Source organism: Sus scrofa, chromosome 4, assembly GCF_054392235.1.
Source record: "Sus scrofa isolate SSC_HxYL_T2T_F1_AM1 chromosome 4, Sscrofa_HxYL_maternal_Yorkshire_Landrace_v2.0, whole genome shotgun sequence".
Taxonomy (NCBI): Eukaryota; Metazoa; Chordata; class Mammalia; order Artiodactyla; family Suidae; genus Sus; species Sus scrofa.
In genome coordinates, this window is record NC_139386.1 from 100076703 (window position 1) to 100095281 (window position 18579).

Consider the following 18579-nt stretch of genomic DNA (forward strand, 5'->3'; position numbering starts at 1 on the left):
TTACCAGTCATCTAACCTCTTAAAATTCTTGAACCTGGCCCAGCTAAGCCCTAAATATCATATTCTCAGAATAGTGCTACTCCAAGTCAAAAGCTTATAATCCTCCCCACCAAGGATGAGGGTGGACCTTGCTTAGTGAGAGGGGGTCCTTAGCCACAAGGAGTCTAGGTATTATTAAATCTCAATGCAGTATTTCAGGATTCCTTTAGTTTGAATTTTGACCCACTCTTAAGTCATACAACACAATTCAAACCTCCACCTGGTTGTTAGTTCCCAGACCTAGTGCCCTCTTAGCTCAGCTCAGAGTCTCCCAATTACTAAAAACCTTAGACAATTTTAACTACCTGGAGCTTATACAAAGGTAAAGAGCACAGACACAGCTCCATCCAAATCACCATGAAACCCTAATTGAGCTGAGAATTTTAAAGGACAACCCTCAACCCCAACTCTAAGCAGTAGCGACCACCTCCTCCCCACATACCTCAACAAGGCCCTGAAAAAAGTAGAAGGAACTGTTTTATTCAGACTCTTTCTTACTCCCTCTTCTCCAAAAATGGGGAATAGGTGTCAGGTATGGGAGCAAAGGATAAGCTAAGTATCTTTTTGGTCAGCCCCCATCAAAGGATTTCCCTATTTCCCTCCCTGCCATCAGATGTGCAAACACATTTTACAAAGAGACCAGCTACACAGATGAAGGAACCTTAAGGTCCAACCCTCCCCCTATTAAAGAGCAGTCATGCCCTCCTCCTTTCTCTCATCTTAGGCCCTCTAGCTAGGGAATAAAAAGGGGCCACGTGAGAAAAACAGTACTACAAAGAGATTTGGTTTTTGGCTTGCTTTCTTTTTTTAAAGGCCCCACCGGCAGCATATGGAGGTTCCCAGGCAAGGGGTTGAATTGGAGCTACAGATGCTGGCCCACACCACACCTCGCAGCAACTTAACCCACTGAGCGAGGCCAGGGATCGAATCCAGGTCTTCGTGGATACTAGATGGGTCCTTTACCATTGAGCCATGACAGGAACTCCATCAAAGAGATCTAAGCCAAACCTACCGTAGCATGATAGCTAAGAACCCATTTAATGCTTCTATTCAGTGAATACATCCCCTATTTTACTATCAGTACTTAGATGTTAATATTTGCCTCTGCTGACATCTCAGTAAAATCTTGGGGCCTCTTGCTTCCCACCCAAAGTTTAGGCCAGCCAACATATTCTAACAGCCAACTCGTGCCCTAGGGCATTTCCATCATGAACTGGACACATGTTCTAGTTTTAAGGTCCTCTGTTGGTGCTGCTCAGATACCTAAATCAGTCAAACATTAACAATCATACATGGAGCAGCAGAATACCCACACCAACCCTTTTTCCTCAAGCACCAAACCTTCCTCCCTGAAACTCATTTAATCACATCCCACAGGCACCGATGACGGCCAGGGTCAAGGTGAGCTTACCAGTGTTGTATCCATGAGACCCATATCCACTTGGCTGTTGGAAAGGGGTGGCTGATGCATTCACACTGACATTCACACCATGCTGCTTGGAAGAGGTAGGAGCCACCTGAAGAGCAAAAAAGGCCAGAACTATGGTGAAACAGCAGCAGAGTACCTACCTGTCCTACTCCAGATATTGAGCATTCAGACACCTACCCATTCTGATGTAGGCTGTTCAGATTGCTTAGTGAAATGGGCTCAGGGAATGAATGACAGTCTGAGGGAAGCAAAGCTATATAGGATCACATTCCCCCTTTAGCTAATTCTAGAATCCCTATACCACCAATTCCAGCCGCACTCCCTCTCCCAGGCCAGAGGTGAAAACTGTTCCTCCTTATTCATTGTTAACAAGTCATTTAGCCTTGAAAGCAACGAGGATAGTGTCCAAGGTTAGGATTCTTCACCACAAGCAAAGACCCAGGCCAAGTACTTACAGGGAACACAGCAGGCCCATACTGGAAGGTGCTGGGGAGGCCCGGAACCCCTGTGTAGTATGGCAGGCTGGTGTAACTGTAGCCAGGAGGCAGCGCCGGGTTCAGGAATGTCTGCTGCGTGGTATGGTGAGTCTGCGTCTGGTTCTGTTGGGGTTGGGCCAAGGTTGTGGCCGGGGCTGGGGAGGAGGCATCCCCACGGCCAAACTTTGTGAGGTCACCTGTGACAGGAGAGATTAAATGTACCTGCTTCTATCACTCCCCAGGCTAACAAAGAATTATCTCTTCTGATCTCACAAGATTCCAGGACTGCCTTCAAAGACTGGTACGTTCAATTCTTTGAATTATATGTCTTCGTGACTCCCTTTAGCATTGCTCAGCACATACTCAGCATAGTTAGTCAAGGACTAACACTGCATGACTGTGCAATGCTGTGGCAGAGACAGGCTCCCAGAATAAAGCTTCTGTATATTTTCTCTGCCCACCCATGTTCTTTCATCTCTTCCCCAGCCCACCCTCTTTTCCTCTCCAATTCCCCTTCATGAGGAACACTCCATACTGGACTTGAAAAACAATGATAGGTCAATAAAGACAACAGGTCAGACCAAAAAAAAAAAAAAAAAAAAAAAGAAGGTCCATGGCTGAGCAAGGCAATGAGATGGCCATTTGACTAGGAAACAGGAGCAGAGATGAGTAGAGGAAGGCCAGTTTGACCACAATACTTCTGGGAAAGAGCTGGAGAATAGCTGAGAGAAGTCAAGACATCATCTGGAATCACAGGGAGACAACAGAAAGTGGGATGAGAACCAAAGTTGCCACATGCCCATCTTTAGCAGGATTCTGAGTCTATCAATCCATTCTGTACTTCTGCCAAAGATCTTAAGGGGAGAACTGGATCCCTTCCCTCTACTAACAGGTTTCTGCCACAAATGCTAACACAGTTTCCCTTTATTCAGCCCCATCCAGTCCTACCAGAATAAGGGTTGCTGGCCAGGCTACCATCCCTCCCAGTCAGCGGAGTGGTGGGGGTGGGAAATGGGATGCTGTAGTAATCCTACAAGAAAAATAACAGAGCAGAGACTCAATGTCACTTACTTCCCAGCATGAGGACATGTGGTACAGGGTTAGAAGCAGGACAATGTTGGAGTATTGCAATTTATCCAGCCACTGATTAAGCTGGCTAGAGCTAGCACAAACTCCTAGTGACTCTTGCATACACTGTCCCCCCTGCCTGGCCATGGGCACAGTCAGGCAAGGTCTACGGGTATGCCCACTGGAAAACACTTCAAAAGTCCATCAGTACCAATAACATTCTCAAACCTCTAGATATTATCCCTAAAAATCTACTACTACCGAGAAAACAGAGCTTCCTTTCTAGAATTCATCAAAGTATTTGAGACATACAGGAAGCATTCTAAAAGCTCCAGAGTACTCTGAGCTATAGATCAGACTACAATGTGTTTACTTCAAAGATGCCACAAATCTGATTAAAAAAACAAAAAACAAAAACAAACAAACACGTTACCTTCTGTTAGAAGCAGCCTCTAGGCCCCTATGTTCTAATGTATCTTAAAGTATGTGTATGGAGATATTGGCTAGGAAAGAGCCAAGTCTGTGACTTATCAACCTAGTATCTGGAATAACTCAAACTTTAATTTTAAGATCCATTCCTTTTCCTAAGCTCTATAAACACATACTCACCAATGGAAATCTTGTCTGAAGCATCTGCAAGTCATCATAACCATATACTTGTGGCTAAAAGACACAAATATGTATTAAATGGGGACTGATCATGATAGTAGCAAACCAAGGAGCTTAGAGACAAGATAAACCAAAAGAACAATCACCCTCATTCCAAGGAAAAAGAGGTCATAGATTATTTCCTTCATTTTTAAGAAGTACAAAGAGATTACATGATTCATGGAAGGTCTTAAAGCTTTCTTTAACCTACATATTCAACTAACTGGCCTCTGTGTAGCAACAGGGTACACACAAGTCATAAGTCATACATGAATAGCTTGCTTTGTTCTACCAGTCTGTTTCCTACAGCTTTTAAAACATGGCTTAAAATTTATCTCCTTTGGGAGTTCCCGTCTTGGCTCAGTGGTTAGCGAATCTGGCTAGGAACCATGAGGTTTCAGGTTCGATCCCTGGCCTTGCTCAGTGGGATAAAAGATCCAGCATTGCCATGAGCTGTGGTGTAGGTTGCAGACGTGGCTCGGATCCTGCGTTGCTATGGCTCTGGCGTAGGCCAGCAGCTACAGCTCCGATTACATCCCTAGCCTGGGAACCTCCATATACCGAGGGAGAGGCCCAAGAAATGGCCAAAAAAAAAAAAAAAAAAAAAAAAATTTATCTCCTTTGGAAGCTCCCATTGTGGCACAGTGGAAGAGTCCTACTAGGAACCATGAGGTTGCAGGTTCGATCCCTGGCCTCGATCACTGGGTTAAGGATCCAGCACTGCCCTGAGCTGTGGTGTAGGTTGCAGATGCGGCTCAGATCCCCCATTACTGTGGCTGCGATATAGGCCAGCAGCTGTAGCTCCTATTCACCCCTAGCCCGGGAACTTCCATATGCCGAGGGTGCAGCCATTGAAAAAAAAAAAAATTTATCTCCTTCACAGAGGATTAACATTTTACCCTACTGGGTAACTAAGGTAGTGTATTGCCTTTTTTTTTTGGGGGGGGGGGGGTCTTTTTAGAGAAGTACTTGCAGAAGTTCCCAGGCTAGGTGTTGAATCAGAGCTATAGCTGTGGGCCTATGCCACAGCCACACCATATCCAAGCCACATCTGCAACCTGAACCACAGCTCATGACAACACCAGATCCTCCACCGAGTAAGGAAAGGCATCAAAGCAGAGTTTTCATGGATATTAGTGGGGTTCGTTACTGCTGGGCTGAAATTGGAACACACCTGTGTGTTACTATTTTTAAGTGCTATTGGGAGTTCCTGTTGTGGCACAGCAGAAACTAATCCAACCAGGAATCATGAGGTTGTGGGTTCGATCCCTGGCCTTGCTCAGTGGGTTAAGGACCCAGTGTTACTGTGAGCTGGGGTGTAGGCTATAGATGCAGCTCGGATCCTGTGTTGCTGTGGCTGTGGTACAGGCCAGCGGCTGTAACTCTTATTGGACTCCTAGCCTGGGAACCTCCACATGCCGCAGGTGCGGCCCTAAAGATAATTAAAAATAAAATAAAAAAAGAAAGTGCTATTGGATGTTTCATTTGTATGACATTCTTGTAGACTCTGAAGGCAAGAACAAGTGTTTTGTTTTGTTTTTTAATTTTAAATAAATACCCTTCATCTTACCAGGCACTGAATATGTGAAGCTGATAGAAAACACAACAGAGCAAAAAGCTACTACTCTAAGTTATCTATTCAAAAATAATCCCAGACTAACTCAGGGAACTCTACTGTGATAGGTCAGAGCCTGCACAGACCCCTAGAGATAAGGAATCAATCCAGCTAGAGAAAATAATTCTCTAAGAAACTGAAAGGGATTCCAGTTAGACACTCTGGCCTTTGGTTTCTGAGGCCCAGAATTTGTGTTTCATGCAGAGAAAATAACACAATAGAGAGACCAATCTAGCTCTGGTCCTTCTTTTTTTTAAAAAAAGTTTCTCCCCAAAACCACAAAGATTAAAAACTTATTTGCTTACATGCAACAATCACTGATTTACTACTCATTATTTATTAATTATAGTCTTCCACCAGAAGCCAGAGCTATAAAGAACAGCCACACCATCTTCTTCTTTTGGAGAAGACACTTCAGTCTCACTTACCGGGTAGGCATGTAACAGCCCAGGAGCCATAATATATGGATTAGGCAACAACGGCGGGACCCCAGGAGGGAGGTTGGGAGGAGCTTTTCCTAAAAGAGAAAAACTGTATTTTTATCCTGTCACAGAATTACTTTGTTCCTCCGTCCCAAAGGAATTTGATCCACCTTCCACACAGAGCTACCTGAAGTCGTAGCAACTGAGCTTCGAGTGGAGGCTGTGACGGTAGAGTTGCTGCCTAGGCTGAGGCCCAGGCTACTGCCACTATTGAGACTGGAGGAGACACTGACCACTGGGGGAGGTGCAGAGACTGTGCTGGATGTGGTGGAGAAAGTGCTGGAGGAAGAATGGAGATTCGCCTCACTCTCCACGCTTGTGTGCTTCAAAGGAGGGAGCAGCGGGAGAGAGGAAGAGGAGACAGCAATTAGTACAACAGGGCAGGAAAGATAAGCCCATCCATCAATTATATCACATCAGCTTCTCAGTTAAAAAGGCTGAGGCAGGATACCAGGTGCCCTCTGCCAAAATATTTAGAAGTTACTAAATATTATCCAGCTACATAGTCCCCAAGATTCATCTGGGAAGGATGGTAACAACAGACCCAGTGCACGTTATCACCCTGCTGAAAAAGGTGGCAAAGCAAGTGGGGGACAACTCCCCAGAAACTAACACTGGCTGGCCAATGAGGAAGTAAGAGAGAGATTAGGTCTGAGAAATACGTCAAAGACTTCACTCCCACACTCTTCACTACTTCAGAAAACAGACCAGTTCAAGGGCTAGAAAAAAGTACAAGTTCTCAAAAATTTAAACCTGAAATAATATACTTGAGGAAAGAGAGAATCCTAAGAAAGCCTCAGCCCTCATTACCTTGCCCCAGAATTTTGACAAGCCAGATAGCGTGGCCCAGAACGGGTCCTTCTGAAGTTGTTTTCTTCCTTACCATCTCAGCTTAATTCCATAAATAGTTGTTATAAATCACAACAGTGAAACTGTTTGGACAAAAGTTCTCAACTGGCCTCCACTTTCATGTGATGCCTAGACTTACACTAATTATTTTCAGGACTCATGTTTGGCATACCCCAGACCAATGAATGAGAATGGCCTTATCAGTCAGAAAGGATGTTCTTAAAGAATGTATCATAGCGTATCAGGTCTCACTCAGTTTCACTGTTGAAAAAAACAAACAAAAAAACCCACATTGAGCAAAGTCACTTTCAGGGCTTTGAAAACTGGTCCAAAGCTCTGCAATTTCTGGATTCTTCTGCCTCTCTTGGCTTCAAACATCCTTTTACCCACTTCCGGTAACCTGAGATCAACTATCATTTTTGCCACCTCATAAAGAAATTTTCAAGAGTCCCTTCTTTGGAGAATCTTACAGCTAGATAGTTTTAAGTGTAAGAAAATCACACTTCCTCTATTACAGCATCACACTTACCAAAAGAGTGGATGTCGAAGTGCGCCCAGAAGATGTTGATGATGAAAGGGTATTCTGCTGAGTAGATAACGTGCTATAAGGAAAAAGAGGTTGCCATCAGCCATAATGCTATGGTTATTTGACCTGGAGCTTCGGTCAAGAACACAGGCAAAGAAATAAGGCAGAATATGGGACCAAGGAGATCTGATATCATATGGTAAAAACAGTGGCCAGCCAGGGGTAGTGAGCAGTTAAAGCAAGAATAGATGTTGAGGAGTTCCCGTCGTGGCTCAGTGGTTAACAAATCCAACTAGGAACCATGAGGCTGAGGGTTCAATCCCTGGCCTCACTCAGCAGGTTACGGATCCGGTGTTGCTGTGAGCTATGGTGTAGGTCACAGGCGCGGCTCAGACCTGGTGTTGCTGTGGCTCTGGTGTAGGCCAGGGGCTACAGCTCTGATTAGACCCCTGGCCTGGGAACCTCTATATGCCACAGGTGCACCCCTAGAAAAGACAAAAAAAAAAAAAGAATAGATGTTGGAAAAGGGAAAAAAAAAAAAGACTCCTCTGACTTTACTTCCCATAGCTTTTAAGGTCATCCATTTAGCTAATATGGTCTCTGCCAGGCAGAGATACTAGAACAGAACCAGAGAGGTCTGTGCTAAACCTCCATCCTCACCCCAAATCACCTGCTGTGTTGTGTGGTGGTAGTATTTGGAATCTCCTCATTGTGGCTCAAGCCACCCAAGGAGGATGAGTGCTGATTGGTTGTTGTCAGTAACGAAGCTGCAGATACCGTTTCATTGAGAGGGGGGATGCTAGAAGTGGAAGGTGAGTCAGATTTCACTGCAGAGCCTGTAGCACCTGGAAAAAATTAAAAGAATTCACCTCATGAGAGGAAAGGGAGTATCTACAAGATGTTAAGAGGTGATGCCAGTCCTAGGCTGTCCCAAAGACAAGAGTGTGAGTTACTAAGTAATGGACCACTTTCATTTAGGTACAATCTTTTTTTTTAAATTCTAATAAGCATTTCACAACACTGCTCTCATTTGTCCAATAAAGGGAATCAGGGGGATTATCACTGTTTTTAAGACAAAAACCTTAAACATAATTTTGAGATTAAACAACACGGTAGAAAGAAACAAGCTAAGACTATAACCAGTAGTTTTAATCATTGAGGTGGGGGTTCTTTTCACGACAATCTCAGAAATGCAAAAATACTGAAAGGAAAGGAGAAACACTACAAGTGAGAGGAAAAAAACCTGGAGAACCCTCACCTTCAACAGATTGCGTGGTCTGTAACTGCGTGGCCTGCACAGAACTGAAGCCATTCTGGTACAAAACAAAACAAAGAGTAAGAAATAGACAAAATCAAGTGAACAGGTCAAGTTGCACACTGACCTCAACTTACTTTCTGTCAACAAACCTTTCATAGAAATTCAGTTAATGAAAGGATTAACATAATGCAGACTATTCCAAAGTTAACAAAAATTAAGAACAACAAAAATAAAATATACCAACCCTGTGTGACCCAAGGCAAGAGAAGGCAGCACCCAAACTGCTGAAGAGATCCCAAACCCAAAACAGATGCAGGAAAGGTCCAAATCCAGTGATCCCTGGTGGAGGATGTGGGAGTATGACAGTTCAGCCAAATCACCTATTCTGATGGCTGCATCTGACAGTCACTCCACATTGCCTCTGGCATATGCTGTCCCCCTCACCAAGCCAAGACACAGCAAGGCGAGGTCTACTGATATGCATTCACAAGTCTATAAATTAGATCTTCCAAGAACAGAAAACAGGTTCATGAGACTGACTCTACTAGAAAGAATGAACCTTAAGTACAAAAAGCATGATCTTCTGGGCTCTACGTCTCCAAGCTTACTGAAAAGAACTTTTATTTCACCTACCACAAAAACGTGATTCAGCTTCTCAACCAGAACTTCAGAGGTATCTTAGTACCATTTGTTAAGAAGGAAAACACTGATATTTAAGGGACTTTGTCCACTATTCTCCTAACCAATGCCCAAGGGCTTGTGAAGGCAATACCTTTGCCTGAGTCAGGTCCTTTTGGGGTGATGAAGAGATGGAGCTGGGGTACCGCCGAGTCTGTGTGGATCTCTGTTCATATAGAGGGCCCTGAGCATTATTTTGGGAGGTATAGGTTGTCGACTGAATTGGGCCACTCTGATAACCAGACTCCTGACTCTGGTTAGATGAAATTGTAGATGAAGATTCACTGTGAAAAATGGAAAAGGAAAATCTCAGAGAAACGAATAGAACACATCTCCACTGATACTAAAGAAACAGTGGAGATCTACTACTAGAATGAGTTGTTTACAATCAAAAAGAAAAATTCTGGAGTTCCTGTTGAGGCGCAGTGGTTAACGAATCCGACTTGGAACCGTGAGGTTGCGGGTTCGATCCCTGCCCTTGCTCAGTGGGTTAACGATCCGGCGTTGCCGTGAGCTGTGGTGTAGGTTGCAGACGCGGCTCGGATCCCGCGTTGCTGTGGCTCTGGCGTAGGCCGGTGGCTACAGCTCCGATTGGACCCCTAGCCTGGGAACCTCCATATGCCGCGGGAGCGGCCCAAGAAATAGCAACAACAACAACAAAGACAAAAAGACCAAAAAAAAAAAAAAAAACGAAAAAAAAGAAAAATTCTAGCAACAATTTAAGAAACTACCACAATTTTTTCCTGACAACATTAGGAATGAATTTCCATATCCTACACAGTCAGGGATCTGAGCTAAGAATGAAGTTTAAACCATTTTCAGTCTCTTAAAGGAAGAGAAATAATTCTCGCTCCCCTACACTCTGCTGTTATTAGAAGACGGTCAGTAGAAAGGATTCATTTCTCTTGGTTCCTCTGATACCATCATAACGTGACCCCTAAGCATGAGAAAAATCACCTTTTGCTTATACTCATTTTAAGGAATTCTGAGCTCCTGGCTTTCTCAACAACCCTTTTAAGTAAAACTCCCGAGAAAAACTTTAAAAATATTCGCATGCATTAATGGCAATTATGATTCAACAGAGGTAGACCAGAGCAAGACATCTCCATTTTTAAATTCTAAGGATTAAAAAAAATAGCCTAGTACTCAAATGCCTCTAGGATTTTCTATTGCTTAAGATGGCCTCCCCTGATAGCTATCAGAAGAGGTAGAAATGGTTCTACTGCAAAGATTTCTTTTAATTATGTAATATGTTAGTGCCACCTCGTTCCTAGGAGTTCAAAGTTACACCCTTCCTAGGCATAAATCCATACCAAAAGGCTAAAAGTGTCAGAAGCATTTTTAGCTGTGGTGGATATCAAGGTACTCTGTTAGAGGTGGAATACACATCTCTAGGAACTGGGTTTGGACGCTCTAGAAGTGCTCAAGGGATATATTTCTGTTTAGAGTTAGTTACAAATAAACTTAAGTTACTACATTATGAAGTGTTCAACAAAATGCTACAAATGGCTCTTTTTCCCTTAATCAGAGGCTTGGTGTGCCCAGAGTTCTAGGAATTAGTGAGAGACTTAGAAAAAGAGGTAAAAATCTAATAAAGGATGTTTTATGACAGATATTTTCTCTACCTGGCCGTGCTGGTATAGAGGCTACTTGGAGCCTGGCTTGAAGAGGCGCTCGTGGTGGGGGTGGACTCATAATCAGAAAGGACAGGCTCTGACCCAAACTGCAATGCTCCAAACTGCAGGTTTAGCCCTGAGATATCTGCTGAGCCAGGCATCTCCACAGCCAGAGCAGGAATCTGCAGGGAAGACAAAGTAATGGTGGAGTACAGACTTACTGTAAGACTAATAAGAAACTTTTACATATACACCCAAACGACTCCTATACAATTTCAATTCTTAAATCCCCCACCGCTTGGCCCTAAAAAATATCTATCTAAAAGTTCAAATAGGAATTCCCGTCATGGCGCAGTAGAAATGAATCTGACTAGGAACCATGAGATTATGGGTTCGATCCCTGGCCTCGTTCAGTGGGTTAAGGATCTGGTGTTGCCATTGCTGTGGTGTAGGTTGCAGATGCAGCTCGGATCCAGCGAATACACTTCCAATTAGACCCATAGCCTGGGAATCTCCATATGCTGAGGGTGCAGCCCTGAAAAGACAAAAAAATAAAAAAATTTTAAAAATTAAAAAAAATAAAACTTCGAATACCTTAGACGTCAAGGAGGCTTTTTTCTTCTGCTGTTTCAGTTTTTGCTGAGCCGGCTGAGGGCTGGAGGACTGGTTGTCTGAAGACCCAGGAGACATTTGTGGAGCCGAGGTGGACTTGCTTGGCAGAGGAGAAGAGGGCGGTGGAGGTGCAGCTGTGGAGGTAGCCACTGCAGGTGGCTTCTCCTGCAGGAACACCTCCATCATAGTTGAAGATGAAGTGAAAGCCTGGCGCTTTGTAAAGGGGCTGTGCACTGTTGAATCATTTGGGGTCTTCAAATCTGCATGAGGAAATGCAGCATGTTTGAGGCCAGAGGCACTTGTGAACCTCAAGAAAATGCTATTACCCTGCTCTAAAGCCGTGAACTAGACCCCGAGGGGTCAGAATCTCATAGAGAACAGGTCTTCTTTTAAGATTTAATCTCATTTCTACAGGCGACAATCATTGGGTCATGTATGTTCTTAAGTAGAACCCAATTGAATCAACACTATTACCATGCCTACAAAAGGAAGGAATCTAGGAATTGCCTGTATTTAAAGTCCTAAAATGGCAAATCCATGAATTTTTTAATGGCAATATGTTTTTAAATACTAGAGATAAACCTAGGGAAAACCCAAAACATCCCTAGATCAACAGAAACCTGCAACTACATAAATGGCTCAATTTGATGAAAGAGATCTATAGCCTCAACTTTTTATTATCCCCCACTTTCAGAACTGCGCCTATCACTGTGGGAAACTAGCCAGCTGGCTGCCCTTATCCTCACCTCAGGACACATTCTCCACTCCCTACTCCTACCAGCCTCTTGGCAGTAAGGCTCTAATACTTAAAAAAATTCAAGTCACTTTCCATCTTTCTCACCATACTGCACCAGCGACGGGGACTGTGTGGTGGATCCCATGTCCCAAGAGGAGGTGGTGGTGGTTCCAGATTGAGAATGCTGAGCTGCCAACTGAGCCAGGGCTTGAGCAGTCTTGAACTGCTCCAAGAACTGGGAGCCTGTGGTGCTGCCGCCTTTAGCTTCAGTGACATCACCAAATCCTTTCCCTAACATGCTCACCTATAAATTAAAACAGAGATTAGAGAAATTCACAGCCAGCAACCTTGTTCAGCTACTCAAAAGAGATACCTGTCTGGGTTAAGACCCAGTAGAGATAGGACAAGTAAAGAATGTCACAAAATGGAATAGTCCATTACAGCACAAACTCTGGACTAGGACTGTCTAGATACAAATCCTGGTTAATGGAGTTTCCATCATAGTACAGTGGTCAACGAATCCGACTAGTAACCATGAAGCTGTGGGTTCGATCTCTGGCCTTGCTCAGCGGGTTAAGGATCCGGTGTTGCTGTGAGCTGTGGTGTAGGTCGCAGATGTGGCTTGGATCCCGCATTGCTGTAGCTCTGGTGTAGGCCGGTGGCTACAGCTCCGATTCGACTCCTAGCCTGGGAACCTCCACATGCCGTGGGTGCGGCCCTAGAAGAGGCAAAAACACAAAAACAGAAAACAAAAAAAACCAAAAAAAAATAAAAAAATAAAAAACACTGGTTAAATCGTGGAAAAATTACTTATAATTTGCACCTCATTTCCCTAATCTAAAAATGGGAATAAAAGTAGTACCCCATAAAGATGTAGGAGAATTACACGAATAGTATGTGTAAAGCATTTAATGTGTGCATAGCACAGAGCAAGCTCTCAAAAAAAGTGATAAACGTTAAAATGTTTGCCATTACTATCACTTTCTCCACCTTTCTTCTCAAGGACTTCTTTAATGACTGAAGGAGGTTTCCCCTTTTATATATTTTATTTTTTTATTTTTTGGTCACAGTAGTGAAAGCACCAAGTGCTAATCAGAAGGCCACCAGGGAACTCCCCTTTTACCTTTTTAAATCAACCAGTATTTGATTATTAAGTTAACATGATAATGATATAAAATTTCACTTTAGCCATTCAGGTCTTTGCACCTTCTACTAAACAGCTCAAAAAGAACAAAAACAACTAACTGGGCTTCGTCTCAATGCTTCTAGTAACTATCAGAGACAAAGATGAAAAATTAAGGGGCCATCCCAACTTCTGCACTGGACAGTCAGGTAATGAGTCAATATGATTTTGTTGTTTTGTGTTTTTTTCCCCGAAGTTCTACAGGGTAATCATAGTAACAAAGCAAAATTTACTAACCTTTCTGGGGGAGTCTCTCTATTCCTATTAGCAAGTAAAACTACCAGCCCTAGTCCAAGAGATGTGGCCTTGACTATTCTCCAGAACCTCCAAGGGGTTTTTTTTTTTTTGGCTCTTTAAGGCCAAACCTGTGGCATATGGAAGTTCCCAGGCTAGGGGTAGAATGAGAGTTGTAGCTGCTGGCCTATACCACACCCACAGCAACGCCAGATCCAAGCACTATCTGCAACCTACACAGCTCCTGGCAATGCCAGATCCTTAACCCACTGCGCAAGGCCAGGGATCGAACCTACATCCTGACGGATACTAGTCGGGTTTGTTACCTGTTGAGCCACAATGGGAACACCCCAAAAATTTAATTTAATGATAATTAAATTTATTTAATATTTAATGTAGTCTTCAAGTTCTTATTTAACCATATCATGATCTTCATTATTGAGCAGTGCTTATACAAAACGAATCTGTCTAACTCAAGGTAAGACATTTTTTCCCACTTCAGTCTATATCTTAAGACTATATAAACAAAAACAATGGAACTCTAGTTGAAAGCATAGGCCTATGATAGACAGATGATCTCTCACAGCAATGATTACCAAATATTCTGCAAGTGTGAAACATTATTAAAGGTACAGAATGTTCATATGTTACGATAATGGGGGGGCGCAGCTCCTATGTCACATATATTACATTTTATTTATTTATTTATTGTCTTTTTAGGGCCGTGCCTGCGGCATATGGAGGTTCCCAGGTTAGGGGTCGAATCGGAGCTGTAGCCACTGGCCTACACCAGAGCCACAGCAACATGGGATCCGAGCAGCGTCTGAGACCTACACACCACAGCTCACAGCAATGCCAGATCCTTAACCCACTGAGCGAGGCTAGGGATCAAACCCACAAACTCATGGTTCCTAGTCAGATTTGTTAACCACTGAGCCACGACAGGAACTCCCACATATATTAAAGTTTAAAAGAATTAATCCTCTAACATTTATCTTCAATGGAAACAGCATACTGATTAATACAAGCAATTAGAAAGAAAAGTGCTTATATTAACGTATAACATGACACAAATTAAAGTGGAGGTATACTGAAAACTTTCTTTGGCCACATTCATGGCACGCTGAAATTTCCAGGCCAGGGATTGAACCTGCACCATAGCAGCGGCCCAAGCCCTGCAGTGACAACCCTGGATCCTTAACCTGCTGCAACACAAGAGAACTTCACAAAAACTGCTTTTTGATATCAGAATTGGGATTTGGTTGAGAATCTTCAATTCCAGATATTAAAGGCAATATAAAAGTGACAAAGAGCACTTAACGCATTTTCCAGTCATATGACATATCTTAGGGGTTTGGAGTTATTTCCTGATGTTCAATGTATCTTCCTACGACTTTTGTCCCATTTTGTTTCTTTCTTCCTTTTAATCTCAACGTTTCCTTCTTTTTCCCTCCTCTGGTCTTTTTTCATCTGTCACCACTCATATGGCAGAGTATCAAACATCAAACATCAAATTACTACTAACACAAAAAACTATTTTAAGACAACAGTTAAAAACTAAGAGTGCTAGGAGTTCCTGTTGTGGCGCAGTGGTTAACGAATCTGACTAGGAACCATGAGGTTGAGGGTTCAATCCCTGGCCTTGCTCAGTGGGTAAAGGATCCGTGAGCTGTGGTGTAGGTTGCAGACACAGCTCGGATCCCACATTGCTATGGCTGTGGCGTAGGCCAGCAGCAACAGCGCTGATCAGAACCCCAGCCTGGGAGCTCCATATGCCTCGGGAACAGCCCGATAAAAGGCAAAAAGACAACAAAATAAAATAAAATAAATAAAATAAAAATAAAAACTAAGAGTTCTAGATTAGAGTTCAGCAGTTTTCTAGTTGAATAAATTACTTTAAACTTATTACTAGAAAAATAAAAGTGTATTACAAACTACACTTTCTTAATACTATAGTTGGGAAAAAAAAAAAGGAAGTTCCCATCAAAGTTCAGTGGTAAAGAACTCGACTAGTATCCATGAGGATGCGGGTTCAATCCTTGGCCTCAATTTGTGGGTTGAAGATCCAGCATTGCTGCGAGCTCTGGTGTAGCTCGCAGACAGGGCTCAGATCCTGTGCTACTATGGCTGTGGTACAGGCTGGCAGGTGCAGCACTGATTCAACCCCCAGCCTGGGAACATCCATATGCTACACCTTCGGCTCAGAAGACAAAAAAAATGGTGTCCCTCCACCAAAAAATAAACAGGAAAAGTAAAAGCGAAGAGGCAAAGAAATACTACTTAGGATTTGCTGACCATTAAGAAAATTGGTTCTTACATCATCTTTTATTTAGTTATTTAGCCTCTGCCATAGTTGATGACCTTGAATTTTTAAAAATATTCTGAACAAGCCATTTGCTGTAAGTGCTCTAGGTTATTAATAACTAATACCACTACTACCATCAAATTTGTAAAGCTTTTTTTTTTTTTGGTCTTTTAGGGCCGCACCCACAGCATATGGAAGCTCCCAGGAGAGGGATCAAATTGGAGCTGCAGCTGCCAGCTTACATGACAGCCTGCAACTTACACCACAGCTCATGGCAACGCTGGATCCTTAACCCATTGAGAGAGTCCAGGGATCGAACCTGTGTCCTCATGAACACTAGTTGGTTCGTTACCACTGAGCCACAATGGGAACTGGTATCGTTATTTTACTTATCTTCCTAAAGCCCTATAAAGCATTCTTAGTCTCACTTACAAAGAAAGGGAGAGGCGTTCCCGTCATGGCTCTGTGGTTAACGAATCCAACTAGGAACCATGATGTTGTGGGTTCGATCCCTGGCCTTGCTCAGTGGATTAAGGATCCGGCGTTACTGTGAGCTGTGGTGTAGGTTGCAGACGTGGCTCAGATCCTGCGTTGCTGTGACGCTAGTGTAGGCCGGTGGCTACAGCTCCGACTGGACCCCTAGCCTGGGAACCTCCATATGCCGTGGGAGCGGTCCTAGAAATGGCAAAAAGACAAAAAAAAAAAAAAAAAGAGAGAGAGAGAGAGAAACAGCTGGTAAGGCGGCAGATTCAGGAAGACCCCAAGTTTTCAGAAGCCTAGCTCAGAAATGTCTGGTTTAAGTAAATATATATGGTAATTTTGCTCCATCAAAAAATAAGAAACTAGCAGTTTCCACCGTGGCTCAGCAGTAACGAACCCAACTAGGATCCGTAAGGATATGGGTTTGATCCCTGTGGCCTTGCTCAGTGGGTTAAGGATCTGGCGTTGCTGTGAGCTGTGGTGTAGGTCACAGACATGGCTTGGATCTGGTGTTGCTGTGGCTGTGGTATAGGCTGGCAGCTGTAGTTCCAATTCAACTCCTAGCCTGGGAACCTCCATATACTGCAGGTGTGGTACAGCCCTAAAAAGAAAAAAGAAAGAAGAAATAGGGACCTGCAACAACCTCCCATCAATGCTTAATTAGTACTGCGAAAGGATTAAAATTGGTTGTCATTGATCTCCTCTCTTCATGAATAACAGCAAACCATGTTCAGCACAATGAGTATTCAATAAATGATGCTAACTCATTTTTAAGACTCAGTCTGTCCAAAGTTAAATTCTCTTCTAGAGTTATCCCCTCCTACCCAACTCAACGTCTCTACACCCAAGTCAGCTTAGGAAGGCAAAATAAGATGCTTTTACTCTGCCCCAAACCTCTGGGTGTCACTGAAAGTAAGTATTGTATGTATGTGCTAGGGTTGCAGAAAAGTTTGGTTAGGATATACCATGTTTCCTACTTACCATATTGTGATGAGAAAATGTGTTCCCTGAAGCAGGCTGTGATATAGCACTCTGCTTCGAGTTACTAAACACCAGCGGCTGGGCAAGAGAAGGAGCCTGAGATGGATCCAGATTAGATGAATCATTCTCCATTGAAGATGGTGTCTTCCCCAACAGAACAGCAAGATCAATTCTAGTGGAGAGATGGGATCTTGATGAATAATGACTGAACATTTTAACATTCCTCAACACCTGACTCAGATTATGATAAATCAAAATGAGTCCACTCCCCAGAAACACAAAGCCAGAGATGCTTAATTCATCAAAATAAGTGATGGATGTATAAGAGCCATGACGGTATCTAGCTGTGTTCCAATGAGGTTGCCATCCATAGTGTTTCTTAGATATCAACATTCATGAAATTAGTGTAATGAAATGTTGTTGGGGTTTTTCGGCCTTTATTTTTAGGGCCACACCCGCAGCACATGGAGGTTCCCAGGCTAGGGGTCGAATCAGAGCTGTACCTGCTGGCCTATACCACAGGCACAGCAACGCCAGATCCGAGCCTTGTCTGCAACCTACACCACAGCTCAAGGCAATGTCATATCCAAACCCACTGAGCAAGACCAGGACCTGAACCCACATTTTATGGATGCTAGTCAGGTTGGTTTCTGCTGTGCCACAATGGGAACTCCAATTTAATGAATACTGAATGTTAATTTTAAATACAGCAACTTGCTAACTGGGTCAAAATTTACAAATTTTCACCTATGATGACTGAATACCTGTCATCGCCAATGTCTAATGAATAAAACTACATACTAGAATGCTAGCTAGCATCAAGTGGCTTTGGCACGAGAAGGGTTTGGGGAATTTTTTCCAATTTTTATAAAATTTCAAGTTACTTGTGGTATAATAAAAATATATACTATTGGTTTTTACAAATTTCATGAGTAACAGGAGTGTCATGCTTTTCATAATTGGTCCCTTTCAACCACAGTTGATACTAATAAAGTCACTCAGGGTGGGGGCCCCCCCAGAGTTTCAAGAAGGTGGTTGGTCACCAGAAACACCAAGAAAGTGGTGAGAGAGTTGGAGCTTTCAGCCTACACATCACCCATGTCTAGTGAGGGAAGGGCAGTTACAGATTGAATTCAATCACCAACGACTTAATCAATCATTCCTTATGTAATGAAACTTTAAAACTCTTTTTTGTCTTTTTAGGGCAGCACCCAAGGCATAGGGAGGTTCTCAGGCTAGGCGTCGAATCAGAGCTGCAGCTGCTGGCCTACACCACAGCCACAGCAACACGGATCCGAACTGTGTCTGAGACCTGTACCACAGTAATGCCAGATACTTAACCCATTGAGCAAGGCCAGGGATCA

The 18579-nt window shown here is 43.2% G+C and overlaps 1 protein-coding gene and 2 non-coding genes across 52 annotated transcripts in view; all 3 read right to left on the reverse strand.

The window, feature by feature from the left end:
* UBAP2L (ubiquitin associated protein 2 like) overlaps positions 1-18579 on the reverse strand; it is a 48299-nt gene that overhangs the window by 6593 nt on the left and 23127 nt on the right. For all 50 annotated transcript variants that reach the window (XR_014844159.1, XR_014844152.1, XR_014844157.1 and 47 more), the window contains 14 exons: positions 17216-17387; positions 12138-12336; positions 11279-11556; positions 10694-10866; positions 9163-9352; positions 8391-8445; positions 7803-7977; positions 7136-7208; positions 5885-6080; positions 5704-5792; positions 3622-3675; positions 2893-2974; positions 1924-2141; positions 1451-1556 (listed from right to left, as the gene is read on the reverse strand). Coding sequence is in view for 36 of the 50 variants with exons in the window: in XM_085022903.1 (XP_084879029.1) it covers positions 1451-1556; positions 1924-2141; positions 2893-2974; positions 3622-3675; positions 5704-5792; positions 5885-6080; positions 7136-7208; positions 7803-7977; positions 8391-8445; positions 9163-9352; positions 10694-10866; positions 11279-11556; positions 12138-12336; positions 17216-17387 (2060 nt within the window). In the remaining 14 variants the exon portion in view is untranslated. The remainder of the gene's footprint in view (positions 1-1450; positions 1557-1923; positions 2142-2892; positions 2975-3621; positions 3676-5703; positions 5793-5884; positions 6081-7135; positions 7209-7802; positions 7978-8390; positions 8446-9162; positions 9353-10693; positions 10867-11278; positions 11557-12137; positions 12337-17215; positions 17388-18579) is intronic.
* On the reverse strand, positions 3057-3192 carry LOC146404066 (small nucleolar RNA SNORA58). Its single transcript, XR_014845018.1, has one exon. It is a non-coding gene; the product is annotated as a small nucleolar RNA SNORA58 (small nucleolar RNA).
* MIR2411 (microRNA mir-2411) lies at positions 8731-8813 on the reverse strand. Its single transcript, NR_128448.1, has one exon. It is a non-coding gene; the product is annotated as a microRNA mir-2411 (primary transcript).